Source organism: Pelodiscus sinensis, chromosome 10 (assembly GCF_049634645.1).
Source record: "Pelodiscus sinensis isolate JC-2024 chromosome 10, ASM4963464v1, whole genome shotgun sequence".
Lineage (NCBI taxonomy): Eukaryota > Metazoa > Chordata > Testudines > Trionychidae > Pelodiscus > Pelodiscus sinensis.
In genome coordinates, this window is record NC_134720.1 from 13,515,160 (window position 1) to 13,540,177 (window position 25,018).

Sequence of the window (25,018 nt, forward strand, 5' to 3'; positions counted from 1 at the left end):
ATGAAGATCTATTCTGCCTAGGTAGTCTGGAGACAGAGCTGTGCTGCCCAAGGGTGTGTCTAAATGACACCCCTCTGTCAGCAGAGGGATGTAGATTATACACATCAAAAGTGCAAATGAAGCCGGGATTTAAATATCCCGCGCTTCATTTGCATAATGGCGGCCGCCGCTTTTTTCCCCTAAACGGGGCTTTTTGACAGAAATACCCTGTTTCAAAAGATCCTGTACTCCTCAAAAAAAAAAAAAAAAAAGGAGAATGAGGAAATGTTGACCAAAGATTCCACGTCAAATGCTTGTTCTTCAGAAATTGCTATAAAGTGGCTATGTAGATTAGAGAAAGAGCTCAGGTCTTATCTAAATCTCATCCTAAAGTAACAGTAACTAGGCAGAACCCACATATTTTACAAGGGTCACAATTCAAATGCATGGTAGTTTTTAGCTAGAATTATACTGACATATGCTGAAATGATTCAAGGGAATTTTCCAGGTAGCCTCTTACTATGACCTGAGTTCTCCAGCAATGCATAGTGTGTAAAATCAAATTATTTTAAAAAAAATAATCTTGGTCCAACACCACGCACCATCTTTCAATATAAGCACATTTTATTTTTTAAGTTTAAAATAGTCCAAACAAAAGAGAGTTAGTTATATAATATAAATACAGAGTAAATGCACATAGTTTACAGCCAACTACATGTATGCAAGAATAATAGCAAACCTCACATGAACATTAAAGGATTCTCAAATGCTCATTTGTGACTGTTTAGCTATGACTCTTACGGCATAATTATGTTCACATATGCAGGGTTTGCAGACTCTCTTAAATAGAACAGTTGATAACTTACATGACTTCAGTTTTTACAGAGAGAATTGTAATAAATTTAATTTAATTTGCACATATCAGCATTTTGCTTGTTTCTAGAATTAACAAAAAACCCAGGAAGCAACATTTTTGAAATGTCTCCAATCTGATTTTCAAAATAACTTAAAAAACAAAAAATTGTACAATATAAGGAATGTTTAAAATACAACTGACAGGAGGGAAAAAATAAAAATAGCAAAAAAGCACAAACTGTCATTCTTGATGGATCATTTATTTAAAAAAGGAAATGTGTGGAGTGTATCATGTAATCAGGGAATTATATAGGTACAATAGACCTATGAATACACCAATGTTTCAATCATTCGTTATAAAAAACAAATAAAAACCCATCATAAATCACTAGTGTGATCCTACTAAGAACAATGTATGCTAACAAATCAAAACGTTAGGAAAAACAAAGAACAGATCTTGCAGTCAGTTTAAAGATAGGTAGAACATTCCATTTGGTACACCAAAACTTGCCTCATGACATTTCACATTGCACGTTAGGATTTCTAAATCCAGGATATTGATAGGGACTTATAAGGTGCAGACCCCGTTCATTGAAGATTTTCTGTCATGGCTTTCCAAGTTCCAGCCACAATAATTTACAGTGCTAAGCCATTATTTTATAAATATCTTTGTTAGACAATGTGTACTGTAGAAAAACTGAGAACTGTTGAAAACCAGATACAAATTTTAAGTGGAACACCAATCCACTTAGCTTTGAGCAGCACACACTATACTGCCACCATCTGGCTAACCTGGAGACTTGCAGTTTTATTATACTATGTTTCTTGATGCTTAACCATCTGTTAAGTCAAATCAAATATATTTAAATAAAAATGGATGTTTGTTTACATAAATTAGATTGATATGTAAAATAATTTGCAGAATGGTACCCTTTCTAGAAAACTGAGGTTTAACCTCTCTGTTAGATAGAAAATCATGGTAGTACAACTGTAAAATACATTAAAGAATCAAGTAAGAGATGATGACCCAAAACAAGGAACATTCTTTCAGCTTTGTAATAAATGGTATTATTGAATGTTGCATCTTCTGTTTGCCTCTGTATGTCTTCAAAATAGATCCCAAGAAAACTACATAAAGAATTTCAGTACATCTTTGGGAAATAATTCAGAGGTATCTTTGAACATTGTGGTAGCTTTTTAAACGAAAAAGACAATTTGGTTTGTTTCTTTGTTATAAAAAAATTTCAACCCTGAAGAAATTAAAAAAAAAGTTCTCTCTCTGAAGGAGTAAAACCCAATGAAAACTGGAACAAGAGGTTGATTGTCTTTCTTTGGCTGATAACAAGGAGAGTTAAGCAAAACAAACAAAAACCCTCCCCTTTCTACTGAGATATCACCCCTCTAGAAACAAGATTCAGTGGGATCTATTCTTTCCCGGTGAGGCACCCACACACAATCTAAACCTAATAGGGCAATAGAAGTAATGCATGTTCTCTGAAGGCAGACTGGATCTAGTGGGCCAAGTTTATCCCTGGAATACATGGGTACTACTCCCATCAAAACCGTGGGAATTTTACCCGGTAACTCTGGGGATAAATTTGGGCTGTGTGTGCTTGCTAAATCTAAAATTCAGCTGTGACTGAACTACTTGGATATCTCCTGAAGAAAAATATGTTTTATATGTAACTCATTCCCCATAATTAGCTATTACTTTATAATCACTTTTGGCTTTCACATTACTGCATTTAAATTTTTGCTGTTAGTTGAATGCTGGTGTCAGCAGCAAGATCTGAAGAATCTGGCCACTGATGTTTGGAAGCAGGAAGGCTAGTTGTGAGTAATAACAGCATTAGCAGATTTCCTATAGGATACGCCTACACTTGCTCCCTAGCTCGAGCTAGGGATGCAAATGTAGCCAACCAAAATTATTAATGAAGTGGGGATTTAAATATCCCGCACTTCATTTGCATAATCTTAAAATTAGCAATTTTGGTCGGCTACATTTGCATCCCTAGCTCGAACTAGGGAGCAAGTATAAACGTACCCATAGAGAAGTCACTGGGAAAACTTCAACTGTTTGTTTGTTTGGTTTTTTAAATAATCTCCGTTTACGAATAAGAATACAAAGATTACAAATGTTAGTCTAAATGTGCGCAACACAGGCTATATTTAGAACACTTCTTGAACTAAAAAAAACTGGTAAGAATACTCAAAAGGAAATCAGATGAATGCAGCCAAGCCCTACTGAATCGGCATAGTAGTGGACTTTGTACTCTACAGATGGCCCTTAAAAGTAAAGTATTTCTAACAGCATCTAACACCAAGGGTTGCACGTCTGTACTGAAAGACTTCTGCCATAGTATGAAGTACAATGCATAAAGGAAAACAAAACAAGACAACATGGTTGTTTAGTATATGTCAAGCTTTTATGTATAAAATTCTCCAAAACTGTTTCATCAGTCCTAGTGATCTACTGCAAAAACGTCTTTCTGCCCAGCTATTTGGAACTCAAATCATACACTTAGCTTTAAAAGAATCTCCATGTATTCATCACCGTTTCTAACTGCACAGGACCAATATCTAAAATCTGAAGCAGGAGAAAAAAAAAATCACAAGCCAAAAAAGGCCACAAAGTGCATAAGGAGTCATGTGTAACATAAAGCCATTGCACACACTGCACAGTTTAAAAGTACACTAAAGTACCACACTGGAGGAGTTAATTGCACTGTTTTGTTATACTAGTGTAGTGGCATTAATAGGTAGAAAGTTACTGCCACAAAATCATTGTGAACATCCCATCCAAAAGGCAGCAGATGTAATCCTGGAAGTATTCAAGTTCTATGTGGGAGTTTGAAAAGCTACGTAGAATGTGAAACTTATTCCTGATATTCTGGATCTGTAAGTTATGGCAGAACAAGCAACCATAGTAGCTACGATATGCTGTTGAATGCAATCCATTATTCCGTAACTAGCTTTACATAGCATCAATTAAAAACAATGCCTGAATCTTCAGGCAATTGAGAGGACAGTTATTCTGTTATCTGCAGTTCTGGACCCAGCTTTAGACAAACACAAGGGATATAGCAACTTTTAAGGGGAATGCTTAAACAAAAAATTCTCAATTACCATCTTCTCCATCATTATGTAAGTGGCTGGGATGTCACTGAACATGATTTACATCAACTCCCAACTTGTTACTACACAAGAGTTTATCTATGTGCTTTCCTAGAATTTTACATATGGTGAAGTGTGTGCCCTCATCTTCTAACCCTGGAGAAATATTGGTACTCTAGTCACTACAGTGTTAGGCTAAGTCTTGAAGGAAGAAGTTTTAGAACAATAAAGCTTGCTTTTAGTTTGCATAAAGCTAAATTTGAGTGAAAGCTGTATAGCTTGCATTATGTAAAGCAAGATTTAAATACTTCATGGAGACTTCTTAAAGACACTGTTCTGAAATTCCCTGTGTTAGTAGTGTTTGACACAGTACAGATCAGGAGAGTAGAATTCATGTACTGTTACAACAGATCATCATACAGTCCTCTTTAGATTCTACAAGGGAGTGAAGAAATATGATAATAAAAGCAAGAGGACTCAGCAGAACTGAGCATGCCAATACTAAGAGACTAGTATCCTGCAGGGTTAAGCAACCAGAGCTTCTCACACTAACTTAGACTGTACCTCAGCCTCAGAAGAAAGGCCACCTTTTATATGACAGAATACTTCTGCTTTAGGTCTCTGTGTCACATTCCTTGAGATAGCAACATGGAAGCTGCATACTGCCACTACTACCTCAGTCTCCTCCCTTGAGACTTCAGGTGGAATACAAGTTTCAGACATACAAAGTTATGAGACTATGCTTTCATCCTCCTCACCCTAGCAGCTTATTGTGCATTGAAACAGAATGTATTGAAGACAAAACATTACAAATGGAACAGGACTGTCCCTTGCAATAGAATGCAATATAGGACTCCTTCCTTCCAAATTACTGAAGCTCATTGCTTTTGCAGCATGAAAATTAACACATGGAGAGAAAATAGCAATTTTGAAATAAATGTGTTTAAAGGCATTCCCATGGGGGCAGCTCCTGTTTGTCACATGGTCTCAAAAGGACCATACAATAAGGCAACAAATTGCTCATAGTTGCCTAAAATCAATCTTCTGTTTCATCCATAGCTGCCTGCTCCTGATCAATATTTTTCTTCTGCCCACCACACTGGCACTGATATTTGGTGGTCCACTGAAATCTTTTGGTCTTTCAACGTCCTAGAGACAGCCTTGTAACACTGCTATCCATTGAGTAAGTAGACTACCACTTCATAGGTGGACATCATTATAGCTGTGTTTGGAATCTGTCTGATTAGATGTGTAGTTAGACCACGGTAGAGGGATCCATAGCCTTCTTCTCGCACAAGCAAAGACAGTGTCTGGAAGAAAGATCTGTATTTTGTTCCCTCTTCACGTAGTCTTGTTCGTACAACCTCTGTTTAAAGAAATTAACACTTGGTTATTTTGGTCCTCACCTTACAAAAATGTAATGAAAAATTAATCACTGTAACCAAAAGACTACGCAAGCACAAAACCCTCAACATATACACTCTTTAGATACTAGGTAAAAAACTTAACATGGCAATTACAAGGGCTGGGAACGTGGAAGAAAAAAAAGACAAGCCACATGTTTTCAAGAGTAAAATAATCTAAAAGTTTAGCAATTCCCTGATACCCAGTCAATTGGGTAATGTAATGGTGCTTTCAGTGCCCCAAGTCCAACAAACCATTTAAATATGGGATTAATCATATTGTTTCACCTCATAATTAAGCACATAATTAAGTGCTTTGCTAGATTGAGACAAAGTAAACAGCAGTACTGGGGGGAAATGGAGCAGAAGAACAGCACAGTGAAAGACAGGAAGAGATCTTGCTTATAAGAAAAAAAAGATCTGTTGATTAGTTACTTAAAATTACATAAATAATGAGCATAATATAGAGGTCCCAACAAAGTATGGTGTCTCTGAATCTGAGGACTGGGTAGAAGCAGTTCCAATAGTATTAGACTAAATACTATTTAGGAATACTTTTACACTGATTTCTGAAGACAGTAGCCTCTGGTTAACTTACTGAATCATAAATTGGCCATACCAGTTCCGTAAATCAAATGATATACAGAAATGTAGCTAAAGCAAAATATTCCTTTGTTGGGACTGATCGAGAGCACATTGAAACTCTATGAAAAGGCTTCTGCCTACTTCTTTGGGCTCTGGATCGGGCTCTTAATGAGCAAGTGGGCCTTACCATGTGGATATGCTATAGATGTGGCACAGGTTTTGGAAGTTGCAGCAGCCATCATCATTCCAACAAAGTCTGAAGCTTCTTTTACAGATTCATCCTCATCATCCATACTAGAAGCAGTCTTAAATTCCAGTAGTTTTCGCTTAATACTCTCGTAAATAACAAAATGAATAACAGTCTCAGATATGCCTGCGTAGGATGCCGACATTCCTCTGTAAAAGCCTTTAATTCCATCAGAATGATAGACTTTTCGGACACATTCGAAAGCACTCATTCGCTTTTCTCCACGATTCCTAAAAGAGAAGGAACATCAACTAGTTCACAACCATTGTTTTAAATGATCAGTTATACGTTTCTCTATAAACATGAGACTTTTGCAAAACAGCTAGCAAATCAATGCAAAAAAGCTCCGATTCAAAAGCGTTTGAGGACTTGCACAATTTCAGCACACAAACAATCCCACTGACTTCAGTGATACACGTGATTAAGTACTTTGCTGAATCTGGGCCAAAAGATGTACTGAAGAGTTAAAGGACTGGGGAGTCTCAGACAGGTCTCCAGTATCCTTGAGATCCACATCTTGGAGGCTTGAAAAATCAGGCTGAATCAGACTATCAAGGTATATAAATGCATGACCATTAAAAAAGTTAAGACTAATCAGTTGAAATCCCCAGTTACCTACAGCATGTTACCTATTACAGGAGAATTGCTTAACATTCAAAGGGAGTAAATGAAGTACTAAATTGTAGCTCATTATTTAAATTGATCCAGCTAAACCAAAGCTGAGGTCAAATAATTGTGCACATTGGGTCCAGAAGATTTAATACCTGTAGGACACACAAGAAAAGGTTTATTCCTCAACTTGCAAACAGGACAAGTTAATATTGGACTAATTTATAAACTCCCACTACCCTTGCTGATCCTCAAGTAGGGAAAACACACCAAATATACAGAATGAGTATGAATCTACAATACAGCATCTACACTGCATCACTTAACAGATTCTGCCACCAGAGGTCTCTTGTAGGAGTGAATAAATTGTATTAAAATAATAGAGGACATTGCCCTTTCACTACAACTAGAGACATCCTGGACTATATTTTACTTTTATGTTGCCCCAAACCTTTCTGAAATAAAGTATATGAACTCTGGCCTATATAGAGCAATTCATTACCTTACAGTAACTTCTTCCAGAGGTTTTGTCTATGTGGAAAACCCCTTCAGGAGGCCAGCAAGCAGGGTCAACACGCAAGGTGGGACCAAGAAGCCCCTAATTGCCACTAACCAATAGGGATGTTAATGAATGTGTATTTGTGTAAACGTGTAACTGCTAGATTTTTTTTTTTAGCAGTTACTTGCAGGGTATGGGAGGAAGGATGGGAGGTGGGGAGGTAAAAGCCAACTCCCCAAGAGCACTGGCTCTCATCCTATCCCTTTGCTGCCTTTGATACAGAGGCAACAAGGGGTGTGTATGTGCACGTATAGTCATTAGGATTAACCAGTAAGACCAGGGTTATCAATTAGTCCAGAGTTATCAATTAATTGTGTAAACTACTATATGCTAACATCCCTACTAGCTAAAGAGTGAATGTAATAGTGTGGGCCTACATTTGGCTTCTATTCAGCAGGCCAGCTCAATGATACTTAACAGAAACAAGAGGATTACTCCTGGCGGCTGCTTTGCATGTTTCAAATACAGGGATATTTCTGAACCAGAAAGATTGTAGCCTGGGCTGTAGTGTAATAAGCCTTGATGTTTGTAAGATGGAGTGCTCCTGCCATTTGGTGTCAGACACTATAATCCATTTAGATACACTCTGTGCTGAGATGGCTTGTCATTTTAACTACCTTGCTTAATGCAATTAAGAGGCGAGGGCATTGTCTACATGTACATCTACACTAAAACAAGGAGTGAGTGTCCCAGTCAATGTAGACAATGATCAACATGCTGCTGTGAGCACTCAGTAACTATGACACAGGTTTGTCATTCACGAGACATTCTGATGGAAAAACTCACCACCAATCTTAAGCCATGTACAACGCTGCAGCTTTACTCATCCAGCTATGTCACTGCAGGGCATCTGGTGAAGATGTTCTATGCCGATGGATGAGAGCTCTTCCACTGGCATAAAAACTCCAACTCTATAAGCAGCATAAGCTAGTTGGTGGGAGAAGCTTATGGCAGCGTAACTGTGTCACTTGAGGGTATGTGCGCACTAGTCACTGATAGGCTCTCAGTGCCATGGAGAGAATGCATGGTAGAATTCGGTATTAGTACTGAGCACCCTATCATCTATCAGGGTATGTCTATACTGCATTCCTCTTTCAAGAGAGGAATGCAATTGAAGCTGAGCGAAATTGCAAATGAAGCACGGATTTGAATTTCCCATGCTTCATTTGCATGATTGCATCCGGCCGCTTTTTTGAAATACCCTATTTTGAAAAAAAAAAAAAAAAATGCTGTGTAGATGCGTTTATTTCGAAATAGCACCCGGACGTGATTATGCAAATGAAGCATGGGAAATTCAAATCCGTGCTTCATTTGCAAGTTCGTCCGCATTTGCATTCCTCTCTCAAAAGATACATCCTGTTGGCCACAGAGTTTATGATGTCTCCGTTCTTTGCTATGTAGGCAAGGATAACAGGGTTCTAATACAAACTGTTAATTGGTTCTAGGGGGCTCTTGTTTATGGACACAAATAACCCACTTAGACAAGTGGAGTACAAGATATCAAATAGCTTATGGCCCTTCTATTCAGTAACTGGTGCATGAATTTTAGCTACAGAAAAGAGACAAAGCTATACCCTACAGGGGTATCTCTGTCCCTCACTGTCATGCCTCTTTGCTATGTACATGAAGAGCTTATATCCCAATAGTTTTAGATTTGCCTTTATGGCAATGTGCCAAGTTGAAGGTGTAAAAGGGTTTGAGGGTGGCTGTTTTCTGGAGGAAACAAACAAAAAGGGAGGGAATATATAATACGGAATCAAAACCTTGCCGCACAAAATGAAGGAAATGTTACAGTAAAGTGGTGAATGCTGCCAATTCTGGCTAGGTCTACATTGCAGACCTTTTCTGGAATACCATAGTTATCCTGGAAAAGCTCTGCCACATCCAAGGAACATGCCTGATTTTCCGGGGGAAAAAAAATCGGAAAAGCAGACATGTTTTTCAGCATCCCTGTAAACCTCGCTCTACGAGGAAGAAGGGGTGTTCTGAAAGAGGGTTTTTTCCTGACATTTGGCCCCGTGTAGATGAGCCAAATGTTGGAATAGCCTCTTTCGGAAGAAAAGTGAAAAAAGATATGCAAATTGCAGCTTGCAATTTGCATATTTTTTCTGACTTTTCCCTGCAGTGTAGACATAGCCTCTATCCTGCTGCCTCAGGTGGTAAGCGGAAACTAAGGGATGATCATGGCTGTTCTTTATACTGTTGGATAGGGAGGAGGAAGGACAGGCATAAGGACATGAACAGTGCAGACACAGTCCCAGAGGATTCTTTTATTCAAAGATCCCACATGCATGATGCACATTCATTCCTGAAATGGGGATCCAAGTATTTGTCTGCGTGAAGAAGAAATTATCCTTTCAATGCATAAGATTGTGCATAAAATGTGGAGAGCATGTTTTACTCTCTCTATATTCAATAAAACCACCTTGGAAGGCCACCACAATTTCATTTTATACACAGCAAAGCACTGAATGAACTCCTGTTCCTACTAGAATCAATGGGAGTTTTATCATGGACTTCAATGGACACATCATCAGGCCCATTATAGCAGCCACTTATTTGAAGAATATCAAAGAATAAAGCTTCAGAAGGGTAGGCAAGTTAGTCGGTAACAGGAAAAACTTAAACAAATAGCCTAGTAGCACCTTAAAGACTAACAAAACATGGAGATGGTATCATGAGCTTTCGTGGGTCCAACCCACTTCTTCAGATGACGTAAGTCACATTTAAGTTGTAAGCTGAACGGGGTGTAATCTCCCACAATAACACAGGCATCTCATTCAGGTACACAGAAGTCCTATAAATTATACATCTGAACAAAATCAAACAATTCACTTGGGTTATGTAACATTCTGGAAAGAAACTGCCACTACCTAATTTCAGTGTCAGTCACACAGGGACAGCTCCTGGATTTGCGTCACTATTATGCTCATGCAGTTTAAGAGTACTTGCTATGATGCAAAATGCTACCTTGAATCTGTATGCATCTATAATAGCTGAGTCAAATGCTACTAAAGAATGTTATTTATAATCCCTACTTGATAGTGTTAATTTCTCAGATGTTTCCTGGCACTTGGAATATCTTTAACTTTTTGTAATATAAAAAATTACTTCAATCAGATGTTCTATTTTCAAATTGCTGCTAAAAAAATAAGAAAAAATATATTTAACTACAATTCTGAACTTAAACATATAAAAATAAATTTGACACCTTTCATGAACTGTTTACTTCCAACAAAGGTTCCTTCTATACTTACAATTAAGATCTAGAAAGAGAGTTTAGAATTCAATTGTGTGTTTGTTAAAACAAAAAAGGCATGCTGATACAAAGCAAGGCTCATTTTCGAGATGTAATCTATCCAGGGACACAGTAGTCTGCCATGGAACAAAACTGTTGCATTACTGTGGTTTAGTTTTCAGGTTTTAGAGGGCTTGGGGAGGGGTGTTTTCCATGACAGCAGAGCAGAGATCTTTCAGGGAGCAAATTTCAACAGTGGACAGCACTAACTACATTCTTGAAAGCACGAGACTGGTTACAAATTGGCTTTGTAGTGGCAAATAGTATAGAATGTGGAGCCTGCCTGAAGGAGTAATAAAACAATGAATGATAATTAGGAAGACTTAATGAAAATAAATCAGCATGGGAGACTGGTGTGCCTTTGATACCAAAAGTAAGATTGCCTCAATTTTTGCCTAATTTTAACACACAGAAAAAGGGACAAAAAGCAATCAACATGGAACCCTGCTATGAACGGCTGCCCTTCAACAGAGGCTGGCATTTTAGTGACAGGTATGAGAATAAAATGCCAAACTAACACTAAAATAAAGGCACTGAACAAGTTTTCAAATATGAGAGTAGATACATTTGGAACTTCAGCCAGAAGAGCCGCTGGACCCCCCCCCCCCCCCCCCCCCCCCGCAGACCAGGGGGACAGGAGCAAAGCCGCGGAGCACGCCCGCAGCGGGACAGCCCAAGTGCATCCGGGCTGTCCCGCTGCGGGCGTGCTCCAAGGCTTTGCTCCCTGCAGACCAGGGAGACGGGGGAGCAAAGCCGCGGAGCACGCCCGCAGGGGGACAGCTCAAGCGCGCCCAGGCTGTCCTGATGCGGGCGTACGCCACTGCTTTGCTCCCCGTCTCCCTGGTCTGCAAGGAGATGGGGAGCAAAGCCTTGGAGCACGCCTGCAGCGGGACAGCCTGGGCACGCTTGGGCTGTCCCGCTGCGGGCGTGCTCCGCGGCTTTGCTCTCCATCTCCCTGATCTGTCCAGCAGACCAGGGAGATGGGGAGCAAAGCCGCGGAGCACACCAGCAGTGGGACAGCCGCGGCGCGCCTGGACTGTCCCGCTGCCCGCGTGCTCTGCGGCTTTGCTCCGCGTCTCCCAGGTCAGCAGACCAGGGAGACGGAGCAAAGCCGTGGAGGACTTGGGCGGTCCCGCCACCCCCGTCTCCCTGGTCTGCTGAGGGGGCGGGGTGCAGCTAGTGCCCCCCCCCCCCAACAGACCAGGCTTTTCTTGCCTACCCCTGGGGTAGAGCAGCTGGGGGCTGCCAGGTTGATCCCTCAGCACCGCTCCAGATCAACCCAGCAGCACTCCAGATGCTCTGCCCCAGGCGTCCTTATTCAGCCGCTGCTGGTCAGTTTCAGCAGCGGCTGAATCAGAGTGCCTGGGGAAGGGCAGCTGGGGTGCTGCTGGGTTGCTCCAGTAGCACCCAGTAGCGCGGCTCCTCGGTGCTACTGGAGCAACCCAGCAGCACCCCAGCTGCTCTGCCCCAGGCGTCCCCAAGTCAGCCGCTGCTGAAACTGACCAGCGGCTGACTACAGGAAGCCCGAGGCAGAGTTGCTCTGCCCCAGGCTTCCTGGAATCAGCCGCTGATCAGTTTCAGCAGCAGCTGACTTGGGGACACCTGGGTTTCTTAAGTTGAATCTGTATGTAAGTCAGAACTGGCATCCAGATTCAGCCGCGGTTGAAACTGATCAGTTTCAGCAGCGGCTGACGCCAGTTCCGACTTACATACAGATTCAACTTAAGAACAAACCTACAGTCCCTATCTTGCACGTAACCCGGGGACTGCCTGTAAATGAATTTGTTGGGTCATGAATGTGTTTGCATGAGGGTATTGAAAGAGGGGCATGATAGTGATACGAAGTTTACGAAAAAAGCAGGGGTGGTAAAACAGGCAAAAAAAATCTGGAGAAAGTCATATCAGATTAAGCCAAGTCTCTCTCAGCTGTTCTTAGTGGATATGGTGCAGAAAAGAAATGTGTGTTGTTTTCCAGCCTAACTAAATAATATAAAATCATTCATCCTTTATCATGTAAACAAGAAACCAGGTGATTTCTATTCAGCAGGCTGCTTCTATATTTGCAGTCAAATCAACTCTGCCCTTTTGTAAGCAAACTCACGTTACAAAATATTATTTTTAGGAATACAAAATTGCAGTGTTCAGGGATTTGATTAAACAAGCAAACAGTTCATTAATGTGATTGAGGCTGTTTAAAGCACTATTAGTTTTGGAAAAATATCAGAGAAGACTAGTCACCAGAATACTGCAGTACACCTCCAGACAACATCACACTACCATCCAATTAAACTACTGGAACAAGGACAGTGTACATCTCAGAATCAGGCTAATGTGTGGCCTTACCAACTGAAATCTTGACTATAAAAAAAACCCTCTCTCCTCTAAACCAAGTATCAATTTTATAGCATCATTCTTTTTCAATTATTAAACAATAAAGCTTGTAAGCATTGACAGTATTAAAAGGGTTCTTTACCTTGCTTCAAGCTGTAATCGTGTCTTTACTAACCAAATAGGATTGGTCGCTGTGATTGCAGTAAAACCTAAACAAATATTTTTTTTAAAAAAAGTTAGATTTGATAATGTTACAAAAAACAAACTTAGTTAAAAGTTAAATGAACACAGTAAGGAAGAGTCCATGAGAAAAAAAAACCAAACACCTCAGACTATATTGATTTTTAAAAACATTTCCACTGTAGGCCTCTAATTGTATTTTTACAGAGCTAATAAACTCTCACTGTTTTACACTGACATTTCATATAGTGAATTCTTAGTAAAAAAATGAAAAATAATAAAAAATCTCCACATAAAAATTCCAGTTGTACATATTTCTCTTTTGACACCTTAGAACAGCAAGACTAGCTGGACAGATATTATTCAGTTAATTTGGAAATATTTTAATAAAAGTGCACTGAAATGCAACTGAAGTGAACTGAAATAGGATAAAAACATTCTCTGCACATTTAGTTTACTACCTGAAATACAACCCGAGTTTAAGAGCATGCAAACTGAATAATATCTACTACAATGCAGCTAAAAGACACAAATTACTGTACAGTAAAGGACTTAACATTGAACTATAAAGAATAGTTAAATTGGAGAGTGTATTAATATTCCAATGATTTATTTAAAATTCAAAAGCAAGGATTGTTGGTTGGCCCCAGGAATATTTGTAGCAGCATACAAACATTAAAATTGTTTAAAAAACTGGATTGCATAATTACTACTAACTAGTCAGACAGCAACTATTCAGGTTTGCATTAGGGCTAATGCTTTAAGTTTTTTTGTTTTGTTTTTTTAAGCGGACAATTTTTAAGTGGACAGAAGATAGAGCTTCTCTTGCTCCTGCATAACCATGAAGAGTAAGATGTAGCTCTGGATACATTTACTTTTTAGTATCATACATGCACCATTAACCAGGTGACATGTCTGCAGGAGAGAACAGGGAAGAGCTGGACACTTGCCAAGTAGTAATTTTGATACTTTGTGCTTCCGGAGTGATACACATTACTTGCATATCACTGTGCAATCTGTTGCCAGCGGATGGACTCAGGGGCTGGGGAAAGTATCAGAGTATCATTCAGTGCATTTCCGATGCATACTTCAGCAAAACAAGATTTTGATAAAGATCATTGCAATTACATATATTTAAGCAGAACTGCTTGCACAGCAGTTACTTGTGATCAATCACCATCTACATTTACAACTGAAAACTTGTACACAAATGACTTAAGAATTCAAAAAACAGAAATGCCAAAGGATCTTAACTGTTTTAAAATTTGAGGGTTTTTTTACATGTTTAAAAATAGCTGATTAAATCCTAATTTGAGATCAAATTATTGTTCCAAAACAACCTTAATTATCTATGCTTCTTAAACTACTAAGATCAAATACCTCCAAAGATTTAGTGGCAGTGTGTGCCAAAGTTGTAAAAAACTAGAAACAATTTAACCTTTCACTTACAAGCCACTGTGTTGTAACAAACTCCTTCATTGCCCTCCCAATTAATTATCTTCATGTCTCTTGCACTTTGAAAGCTATTAGTTCTTACTAGGGATGTGAATGACTAGTTGATTATCTGCTTCTCCCTCCTACTTGCAGCCTCTATCAGAAATAAGGGAAGGGAAGCAAGGCAGGTCGGAAGAGGAGGGATACTTCAAAGAAGCAGTGATGCATGGAGCCTGGGGCTAGACCCCAGGCTCCATGCAGCGCTGCCACTTTGAAATGCTGCATGCAGCCCAGGGCCTGAGGCCAGGCTCCCCACGGCATTTCAAAGCGGTAGTGCTGCACGGATCCCAGGGTCAGCGAGGGAGTCCACAGCTGACCTGGGCTCCATGCAGCACTTTCACCTTTGAAGTATGGCAACAGTTGTTGCCACACTTCAAAGTTGGAGGCGTCCTATCAACTAATCAAGTAGTTGATGCAAAATGCATTGACTATTCGATTACACAATTATTTGAAATTTAACATCCCCAGTACTTACACCTACAATATACATTATAAGATTAGACTACTTTTAGGAGAATTCCATTCTCTCTAACTACACAATGGCAAGTGCTTTGGCATTGGTTTATACATGGTCCTTTACACAAGTGCAGGAAGTGTAAAATGCTATCAAAAGAGAATGGTAGTATTTTACACCCAGTTCACACATCTGTAAATGACCTTCACAACATAAAGGCAACGGAGAATTAGACCCAGACTGTGCATCATGTAAAATAATGTAAAAAGAAAGACTACTTAGAAACAACCTCTTCTCATAAGAGTATGTGCCTCTTACACCAATATTATACCAGGGCAACTCCACAGATTTCACTGATGTTACTCCTGATATATGTTAATGTAAGACAAGGAGGGCAATCAAGCCCTTTATATAGTCTGAATTGTGAATGCACTATTATCACTAACAGAATGTACTTATTCCCTATCTTAAATCATAATCTTTCTACAAGAACTTCACAATGGGTTGTGCTTGGAAGGAATGCATTTATAAGCCAAAGATTTTGATTTAAGGTGGAGAAATAAGCAGCAGAAACATGTGAGCTTTCAGGAAACAAGCTTTCTTTTCCTCCAAAATTCTTTTAGTTAAAAGGAACACTGATGAGTAAAACACAGGGCCAAATTCTGCTCTCAGTTGTGTCACTGTTAGTGTGAAGCACTGAAATTAGGTGATTTACTCACTGGTTGATTCAGAAGGGAATGGTGGAGGGGGGTCCCCCAAAACTGTTTCAGGGGAACTGCAGGATTTACATACTCAGTTCTGGGTCTCTGAAGGCAGCAGCTGTGGAGTTTCCTGCAGTTGGAGAAGGCACCTGGAGGTGGAGGTAGGTCCATTCTTTTCAGTGCCGCTGGGAGGCCCGTAGCTGTGGGCTCCTAGCTGCTAGTCAGGGCCAGTGATGGACTAATATATGGGATCATGGAGCCCTGGACAACTAAAAAAAATGGACACCCCAGCCCTGGCAGGAGCAGTGTGTGCTGAAACGCCAAACCCAGGTGGTCCAGAGTCTAGGGAGGAGCTATGAGGGCAGCAGTCCTGGGTTTGGACACCATGTGGCCTAGCTGGAGCCCCAGGGGACAGAAGCCTGGAGTTCATGCAGGAAGCGGGGGGAGGAGGGGAGAGAGAGAGAGAGAGAGAGAGAGAGAGAGAGAGTGTGAAAGCCCCAAGTCCCAGCTGGAGTGGGGTCACAGAGGGGAGGGGAACAACAGCCCAGAGCTACAGGGGAAGGGAAGAGAATCCCCCCAAACAGAGGTAGGCAAATGGTTCTCTGTGCACCGGATCTGGCCTGCCAAGAGGATTGATCCAACCCATGGACACCCTGCCATTCGCCTGCCCCCAGGCCAATCAGGGCCTGGAGATGGGGGAAGCACACAAAATCTCCTCCCACCACCAGGGGCGCAGGTGCCTAGAGGGAACTGCCAGTTGTTCAGAACAGCTGGCAGTTCTCTCTGAGGGGAGTGGGAGCAAAGACTCCATGCATTCCCCCTCATTCCTAGGCCAGTCAGGGCTTGGGGGCGGGGAAGCACAGAAGTGTACTGCCGCCTCTCCTCTCCCCCCCCCCCCCCCCTTCTGCCGGAGGCTCCGCCTTTCTAGGGCAGCACATGGTCACTTCAAAAATTTCTGAAGTACACCCCCGTCTAAAATTATTGCCCATCTCTGGGCCACGAGCTGCAGAGGTTGGAGCTACAGGAGGTAGCAGCCACTAGTCCAGCCACTAAGCCCAGGCCAGAGCAGCAGCCACTGTATCCTCAGCCCTAGCAGCAGCTGCAGGGAGCAGAAGCAGCTCAGAGCTAGGCTGCAGAAAAGGAGACACAAGGAGGCGGGGTAGGAGAAAGGGTTCTGGCAACAGGTGAAAGCCCTGGTGCCCGGAGGTACAGCAGGAGCCGTCAGGAGTGGCAGCCTCAAGCTTGAGCAAGCCTCACATCTGTGCTGCCTGTGGAGGTGGGTCTGGTTTCTCGCTATAAACAGCCAAGTCCTGTCCCTCACCGGCTTGTCTGGTTTTGGAGAGATCATATTGCACGGGGAAGGCTTATATCATGGTCCGGGACATATTTTTCATGGCCATGAAACTGGTATGGCCCTACCAATGTAAGAGCAGATTCTGGTCCAGTGATTCACATATATAATCTTTCACCTACAAACTTCAAGTCGGGCAGCAAGACAAAAAGGTATTTTACTTGTCCCCAGCATTTATTTATTTGTTTTCCTATTTAATTAAATGCTTCTATAATAAAAGGGATATGTCTGCCTGTGTGACCACTAGATGGTGTTTATAAGAACTACTTACTCCTCCTAGTCTCCGCCTGTCCTATTGATTCAAGCTGAGCAATCTCTCTGGATTCAGTTAAGGTTTTTGGCCACAGAGCCATATGGAAGAGGTAATGGAGTAAAATGGAGTTGCAACATCTGAGTGGAACAGGTAGAGTCGCTGTACCTCCCCCTTAGGATTCCTCCAGAAATAATGGAGGAGACACACATTTGCAAGCAGCCCGTGCGAGTCATTTGGAAAAGATGCAGTTTCATTCCACTCACTGCTAGCCTCTGTCCATTGTAAATGCATGCAAACTGGGATGAGACATAGATAAGTCCTATCCTGTCCATGAATGCCCCTTCTGTGTAATATGCTTTTTTGGTATTTAAACTCAGGGTCTCATCACCACAGTGTCAGATCATTAATGAACATAGCCTTCTGACAGCCCTGGGCAGTAAGGAAACATTACTCCTAATTTAAAGAATGGGAAGTTGAGGCACAGAGAGGTTTAAGGCCCAACCTTGTGATAAGTGTCCAATAATTGTGAGTGCCAACTTGAGATCCCAAGGTCTTGACTTTCACACAGAGAGGGTAATGAGTACCTCAGGAAAAAAATTCAGGCTTTGTGGGAGTTAAGGAAGACACCCAAAATTGATAGACTCAGAATTCTTAAAAATAACAAATAGTCTAGAAGCACTGTTAGTCTTTAAGGTGCTGCTAGACTGGTCATTTTTCAAGTTTTTCCTGTTAGACTAATTCAGCAACAGCTCTGAAGCTTCAGAATTCTTAGAAATTTTTGATAACACAAGCCTAACTAACTTGTCTTATGGTATCACAAAGGAAGTTTGTGGAAGAGCTATTATTAAGAACAAGACAGCTACACTTCCTACTTGTGCAGGAGTAACGTCGGTGCATAGGTGAGTCTGTTGTATGAGACTCCCTAGGACTGCTGTCCTTCATTCTCCCATGCAGCTTTTACTCTCCAAATGTAAACAGTATCAAATGTCATAGTATCAAAGTTTTTACTGAGTAATTCATAAGTTAGGAGCAAATGAATGTTGCTGCTTGTTTAAACATCCTATATTTTAGTTGTATGTAATTTCTGTAAGGGAGCACCATATGGACAGATCAGAGGTGCTGATCAATATAGAACTCTTACAACTGTTCCAATTTTGCTGTCTGCTGTCTAGTGCCTTCTGCAAATGATAACTATTTAAAGTTTTTCTCTGGAGCCAAACAATTGACCAAAAACTAAAAACAGGTAAGATCCCAGGTATTCCTGTTCCGCATAACCTTTGAAAGGTCAACTTTATCTGTAAGACAATTGCAATTGACACAAGATGCATGTGAATATGTAATGATGGATTAAAAATTCAAAGTAAAACCAAGCAACCAAAAAAAAAAAAAAAAGAGAGAGAGAGAAAGAAAAGAAGAGGTGGTCTTTGATACACTATGGCAATGCAGGATATTAGCTGCAGCATTTTAAAAGCAGCTATGAAATGCTTTGAAAAACCAAATGTCCTGGCTATACTTAATAAGGGACTTTTAATTAGCCCAGATGGCTAAATAAATGGCAGCTATCAGTGAAAGGTACTTTCCACCTTTCCCTGAACTGCACTGAGAAAATTAACTCTAGAGTGAGAGAGAAGTAATGTTTTGCACAACACGCGTAGCTGGAATTCAGATAACAAAAGTGCATTCCCCTTATTGTGTGTATTTAATAGATATTACAAATGCAAAGTGTGGTTCTTACACTAGAGGCTGCAAGAGACGCTCAGTTCAGTACTCACGAGATTTAAGTTAGTCCATATTTCTGCAGGAAGTGACCTGCGGATGGGGAGCATGAGATGACACGATCTCACTCTTTTCACGGGAGAAATGTACAGTAAATGCCTAAAATAGACACAGGCTTTTCTGTATCATAACAACAAGCAGTGACCTCATCAGACACATGTGTACAAAGGGAATCCCACTGGGAGGATTTGTGAATTAGTTACTGTGAGATCTAACTTTTTTCAGGTTAAAAGTTTAGGGGGGAAAAGAAAAAAAATCAGAACAGGCCACAGAAATTAAATATTTTTGTAAAATGCACTGAGTACTGAAATTTCTGCCATTTGCAGCAGTTCAAATTCACAGCTTGAGAATACTTACCTGTAACCACAGATTAAAAAAGAAAAAACCCCAACATTCACTTTAAAAAAAATGCTAACCTTGTCACAAACCTGAGAAAACGATGACCTACAAATGAATTTTTACTTATTTGCTATTTTTTCCACCAATATTCTGTCCATATGCCTTTGTTTAATTTACAAAAATAAAAGGTTTCCCTACTGTAGCCAATTAATATCTAATTAGACAAAAAATCAATTCCGCCTGCATTCCAGGCTTAAATAAGTTTTTACCAAATTTGTTCTTTTACTGTGCCAAGATCTGCAATTATGCTTTGTTTAAACTAATTTGTGGATCATTTTAAATATTAAAAGTGCAAACATAGACAAAAGCAACAAGGATTCTACCCTCAGTTACCTCAATAAGGTTGAGCAAGAAAAAAAAAAAGTGAGAACAGAACTTCTATTCGGTTCCTTGGAACAAAGAAGGAAATAACTTTGGAACGAACATTTTTTTACAGACACACAAATAGCCTTATTTTGTTATTAAGGACTGTTTCCTTTACTGTCACTAAGTATAAAAAATAATGATCTACTTGACTGGAAAGGATGCATCATACTTGTATGTTATAAAAATCTTTGTTCATACAGAAGTGTAATATTTTAGAAATAGAAATTATGTTAACTGTAGATTAGAAGCTTGTATATAGTAACAAGGAGGATCTACCTGAAAGCCTGAACACATGTCAATTTCCACTCGTATCTGGCTTGAATTACTAATAGGAAGCAGTGGCACAATTTATCCACCACAGAAAAAAATAACGGCTGTTGATTTCAGTAAATTATTTGTATCTTAAGAAGGGGGAGTCAGGCCTAGGAACCATAAATTACACTGATCATTTTCTTAAAGATAAACCTTCTTAAAAAGAGTGAAGAAGGTATCTTAACTTCTTGCTCCTAAAATACCATGTGCAGAGGACAATTTCATCCCTTGTTTAGAATTTGATCCTGAAAGTTTAATCTCAGGTATTTGCACACAACTTTATTCAAAATCACTGGAATGTAAACTTGCTTAAATGACTGGCTAAATCAAGGCTCTAGTCCCTGATCTGACAAAGGGTTTCACAAAAATCATCATAGGTCCCATGTTTAAGTCTGACTGTTTAAAATCGATGCCTATCAATTTTTGTACTGTGTTGTATACCAGCAGGGAATTAATACAGTTTTCATGAGCCACAGCTAAGGTAATATTCAAGGAAAATTAAAAGACAAGTGTCTTGAATTCCCCTTAAAAGAAAATATTTTTAGTCACCTATCACAAATCAAAGGATATATTAATTTCAAAAGAGAATCTGCACAGTACAGAAGCAGCATGTAGCCGTTAGGCTTTAAATGCTTTTTCTACAAAAAAAGTACCATGTGAAATCACTTAGTTTACTACTAGAACCAATGACAGCTAAAAAATATACTATTTTACTATTTGATGGAACAAAATGTCCCTGATCATCATACAATTTAAGAAAGAAAACAACCATATGAGTTTTTAAATACCAGATAGTTTCAAGAGACTAACAAATTATTAAAGAAAAGGCTTACAATTCTATCCCTGGGATTTACTGCGTTCTTAATTTACAAGTTATTTTGCATTGTGTAGCAATACAAATCTTGCAGGCAAAATTGTTAACAGCTGATTTTAGCACATTTTCTCAAACATGTTATTAGAATTAATTACAAGATGACAAGGTTAGCATTTTTCCAGAAGCTATGTTAAATTTTAACTATGGCCTTTTATATTAGTTATCAGACTACTGCTCAGTACTAAGAAACAAGATATTATTTATACTTAGCACAGAACTTTGTTTTACATGGTTTCTAGAGAATTTCTAGAGCATAATGTACTAGGCTATTTCAAGAAAGAAAGAAAGAAAAAAAATTAGCTACCTTCAGTGGGAATCTGCATGGGGCAGTCAGTTTCACCAACCATGTGGTTTAGGTGCATAACTGCAAAGCTAAACGTTAATGCTCATCAATACTGCAGGAGTACTCTGATATGATCATTTCAACAGCCACAAAGATGGGAGAAAGCGTTCTCAGTAATTAAACTCGTGAGTAATATAAGAGTCTTCAAGTGCAACCACAAAGAGGCAGTTTGCTAATATGGCCCAAGGCTATAGCAGTGGTTCTAAACCAGGAGACCAGAGCTTTGGAGGGTCATCAAGCGGGGCCAGTATTAGACTCACTGGAGCCAAGGGTAGAAAACCAAAGCCCCATTGCATGGGACTGAAGCCCAGTGCCCTGAGACCTGTCACCTGGCACTGAAGCTAAAGCCTGAGTAATGTAGCTTCACAGGGGACCCTGTGGTATGGGGCCCTAGGAAATTCCTCTGCTTACACCAGCCCTGGCTTTTATATGCAGAAAACCAATTATTGTGGCACAGGGTGGTTGTAGAGTTTTTAATAGCATGTTAGGTGGGGGGTGGGGGCCTCAAAAAAGTTTGAAAACTCTTGGGCTAAAAGATGTTCATGCAGCACTAAATCATACTTTTGGGGAAGGAAAAAAAAGTCAATGAACAGATATAAAACTCACTGACAAACCAGGAATCAGTATATCCTTGTGGGTCAGGAAAATTGCTATTGTATATATTTACAGGGGTTCTTTTCATTAGGAAGCAATGAGTACAAGAACTTCCAGAGATAAGGGATATTCAGAACCTACATTTATTTGCAGGATTTTATACATTATATATGTAGTCTTTTTTTTTTTTAATTGAAGATTGCTAATCCATTTTCACATCTTCAGCTCCTTGTCAAAAGAAAAAATAGGATTTCTTTAAAAATTCTCTGAAGAAAAAAAACACAGGTTATCAAAAAAGTTTTAACATGAGCAGGGTCTCTGAAGCAGTTTAACTGAATGAGTTTAATTTTAATTAAGTTTTTTTTTTGTTTTGTTCTTCCATTTCAATCCTCCTCACCCAATAAAACCCATAACCAGACATACTGTATTACTACCTCCATGAAGGAATTAGTTCCATGCCTGTTTTATTTTTTAAAGCTGCTACTACTGACCTTTGGAGGCACCTCATTTTCTCATGGGAAGATTAAACATCACTATTCTTTCTTTCTCTTGGATTTCTGAATGGCACCCATCACTGTATTATATAAAGCACAGCTCTAAAGCCACTTTGATCTCCCTCTAGATACTGAATTCTACATGCCAGAGTCAATTATCTCCGTTAGGACATTCCAGGATTTTCCACATTAATCCACTGGTCTATCACAATTAACTGTACATTTGACATTCTTAAAGCCCATGCCATAAACAGGAAATACTATGTATCGGTTACATAATTTGGCCAGAATTAGCTAATCCCATTTCTGATGTGCTTAAGTGACCAACGTTCAGACCAAAACTAAGCATATAATAAATCCAATATTTAAAAATATTTGTGTACTATGCCTAAATGAGAGGGACATAGCAACGAGCTAGCATGGTCTGGCAGGTGATGTTTGTGCACCCCAACACAATTTTGCCAATTAATCTGTTTATATCTCTGGCTTTCTGCCCCCTAATTGTTTATCAACCAAGTAACACTGAGTGGCAACTCTAGTGTGTGGCTAGAAATGCTTTTAGGGAGCACATTTAAAGAACTGATCCAATGTCATTCTGGACCTATCTAAGCCGGGTCTATGTTTCTGCAGTGTTAGACCAATATATTCATCTGCAAGTTAATTCCTAATTCTCTGCCAAGCCACAATTTGGCTTTCTTCTTATAACAGCACAGATGAAATCATTTAAACACAAGACAGATGTAAACTTTACCAAAGCCTATCAGCATATTTCAGAGAAACCAAAACATATAGCATATAAAATAGTTGTAACAAATATAATCAAGGGAAAGAATACTATTTTTGCCTTCATAATTTTTACAGTAATATAGACAGCAAAATTGGTTCTAGTTTTCAAAGCAAAAATAATTACCAAATGTGTTTTAGGTTCCTAGAGAAGCTTGCTCACATATACACGGTTACAGATGCCTTTTAACATAAAGGGCAAGTTTTAAACATTCATTCTCAAGCAGGCTTCCTTATTTAGCATGAGGGCAGGGGCACCTGCACAGATATCTGGTTACTACATCCAGAATTCTACAGCATCTACTTACTTTTACAATTTCACATTCATCATAGCCTTTCAATCATTAGTAAGCCTCTAAAATAAAAAAGGCAAAAAGTTACAGATCCTTACCTGCCACTCCAGCTGAAATCATGTGTACCTGGGTAGAGTCTGGCTCAAAAATATTGTTCAACTTTTCCTTGCAATTTGAGTAAGCAGCAAAGTATATTGCTCTAAAATTAGAATAAAATTCAAGTTTATCTTATTGTACCTTATGCTGAGCTGTTCCTTCAAGCAGTGCTAATGCAGGACACAAAAGCTTCATTATATTACTGTACTCTAAGCAGATATTATCTAATCACTAAAATATACTTGCTATTCAGAAAGTTGTTCAAACCATAATTCAGTGAAGCAGCTGGAATATTTAGGAATTATGAAACAGAATTTAGAAAAAAATTAAAGGAATGGGGTCAGTTTATAATCTGCTCATCTCATCATCTCTGTAATATAACCCAAATCCTTAAAGATCGTCATCCTTAAAGAGAGAGGATATCTGTGAACGTAAGAGGAGTTTCTGAGCCTAAAGTACTCAAGCATCTCGGTCATGCTGAGTTTGCAATGCTTTGCTTAATTTATAAATGAAGTTGTTATTTGATACACTCCTAGCAATGCAGTACCAAGCAGTGCTATCTGTAAACTCATTTTAAGGCACTACCAAAATGACAGAACAAGGAAAACCTCTGTAACTAACATCTAAGATTTGCATCAAGATGGCAAAATACATGGTAATTTTTGGCTTTTGAGTTGATCTGTTAAGGAATGGCAAACTGGAAACATACCTTTCCAGCTTCCAGTCTTCTCTCCTTGTTCAGTTTGTTTTAACCTTTCAGAGTAAATTTAACTTTGAGTACACGTAAAAAGAAATTAAGAACAGCAAAGAATTTTTGTAAATTTTCAAATACAAAATTACATAAAACTGACTAACTGCGTTCATTAGCATTTAAGCAAGCTTCTTCAGCAATACTGTTTGCTTGTTACAAATATGAAACCTATTTTGTAAAACACCACAAAACATATATGTTTACTGACATTTTTAGGCTGGTGATAAGGCTTGTGCATTTTTTAAAATCAGTACATAAAATCTACAAGGAGTCGAAATATAAACATTAACTTAATCTCATTACTTATGCAAACATGTTTTTCCTACCAGCAAAATGATAAAGTGCTTACTTTATGGTGTGTAATTTTTTAAAATGGGATCTGAACCTGGTTGAGTATGCTGTATATGTTATGAAACAAGCTTCTTTACAGCTTATTCAAACAAAGAACTGCTGTTAAAGCCACTTACCAAATGCTTAATTGAAACAAGCAGTATTTGATCAAAGCTGATGACTGGAAAAAAACA

General features: G+C 39.3%; 1 protein-coding gene across 2 annotated transcripts in view; it reads right to left on the minus strand.

Annotated features, from left to right (window-relative positions):
• Positions 1–585: 585 nt before the first annotated feature.
• The window catches only part of SLC25A36 (solute carrier family 25 member 36), a 53,496-nt gene continuing 29,063 nt past the window's right edge, over positions 586–25,018 (minus strand). For both annotated transcript variants that reach the window (XM_006134828.4, XM_006134829.4), the window contains exons 4-7: positions 23,746–23,846; positions 13,123–13,189; positions 6,124–6,413; positions 586–5,314 (exon numbers count right to left, since the gene is read on the minus strand). In XM_006134828.4, the coding sequence (XP_006134890.1) occupies positions 5,121–5,314; positions 6,124–6,413; positions 13,123–13,189; positions 23,746–23,846 (652 nt within the window). In that variant the 3' untranslated portion in view covers positions 586–5,120. The remainder of the gene's footprint in view (positions 5,315–6,123; positions 6,414–13,122; positions 13,190–23,745; positions 23,847–25,018) is intronic.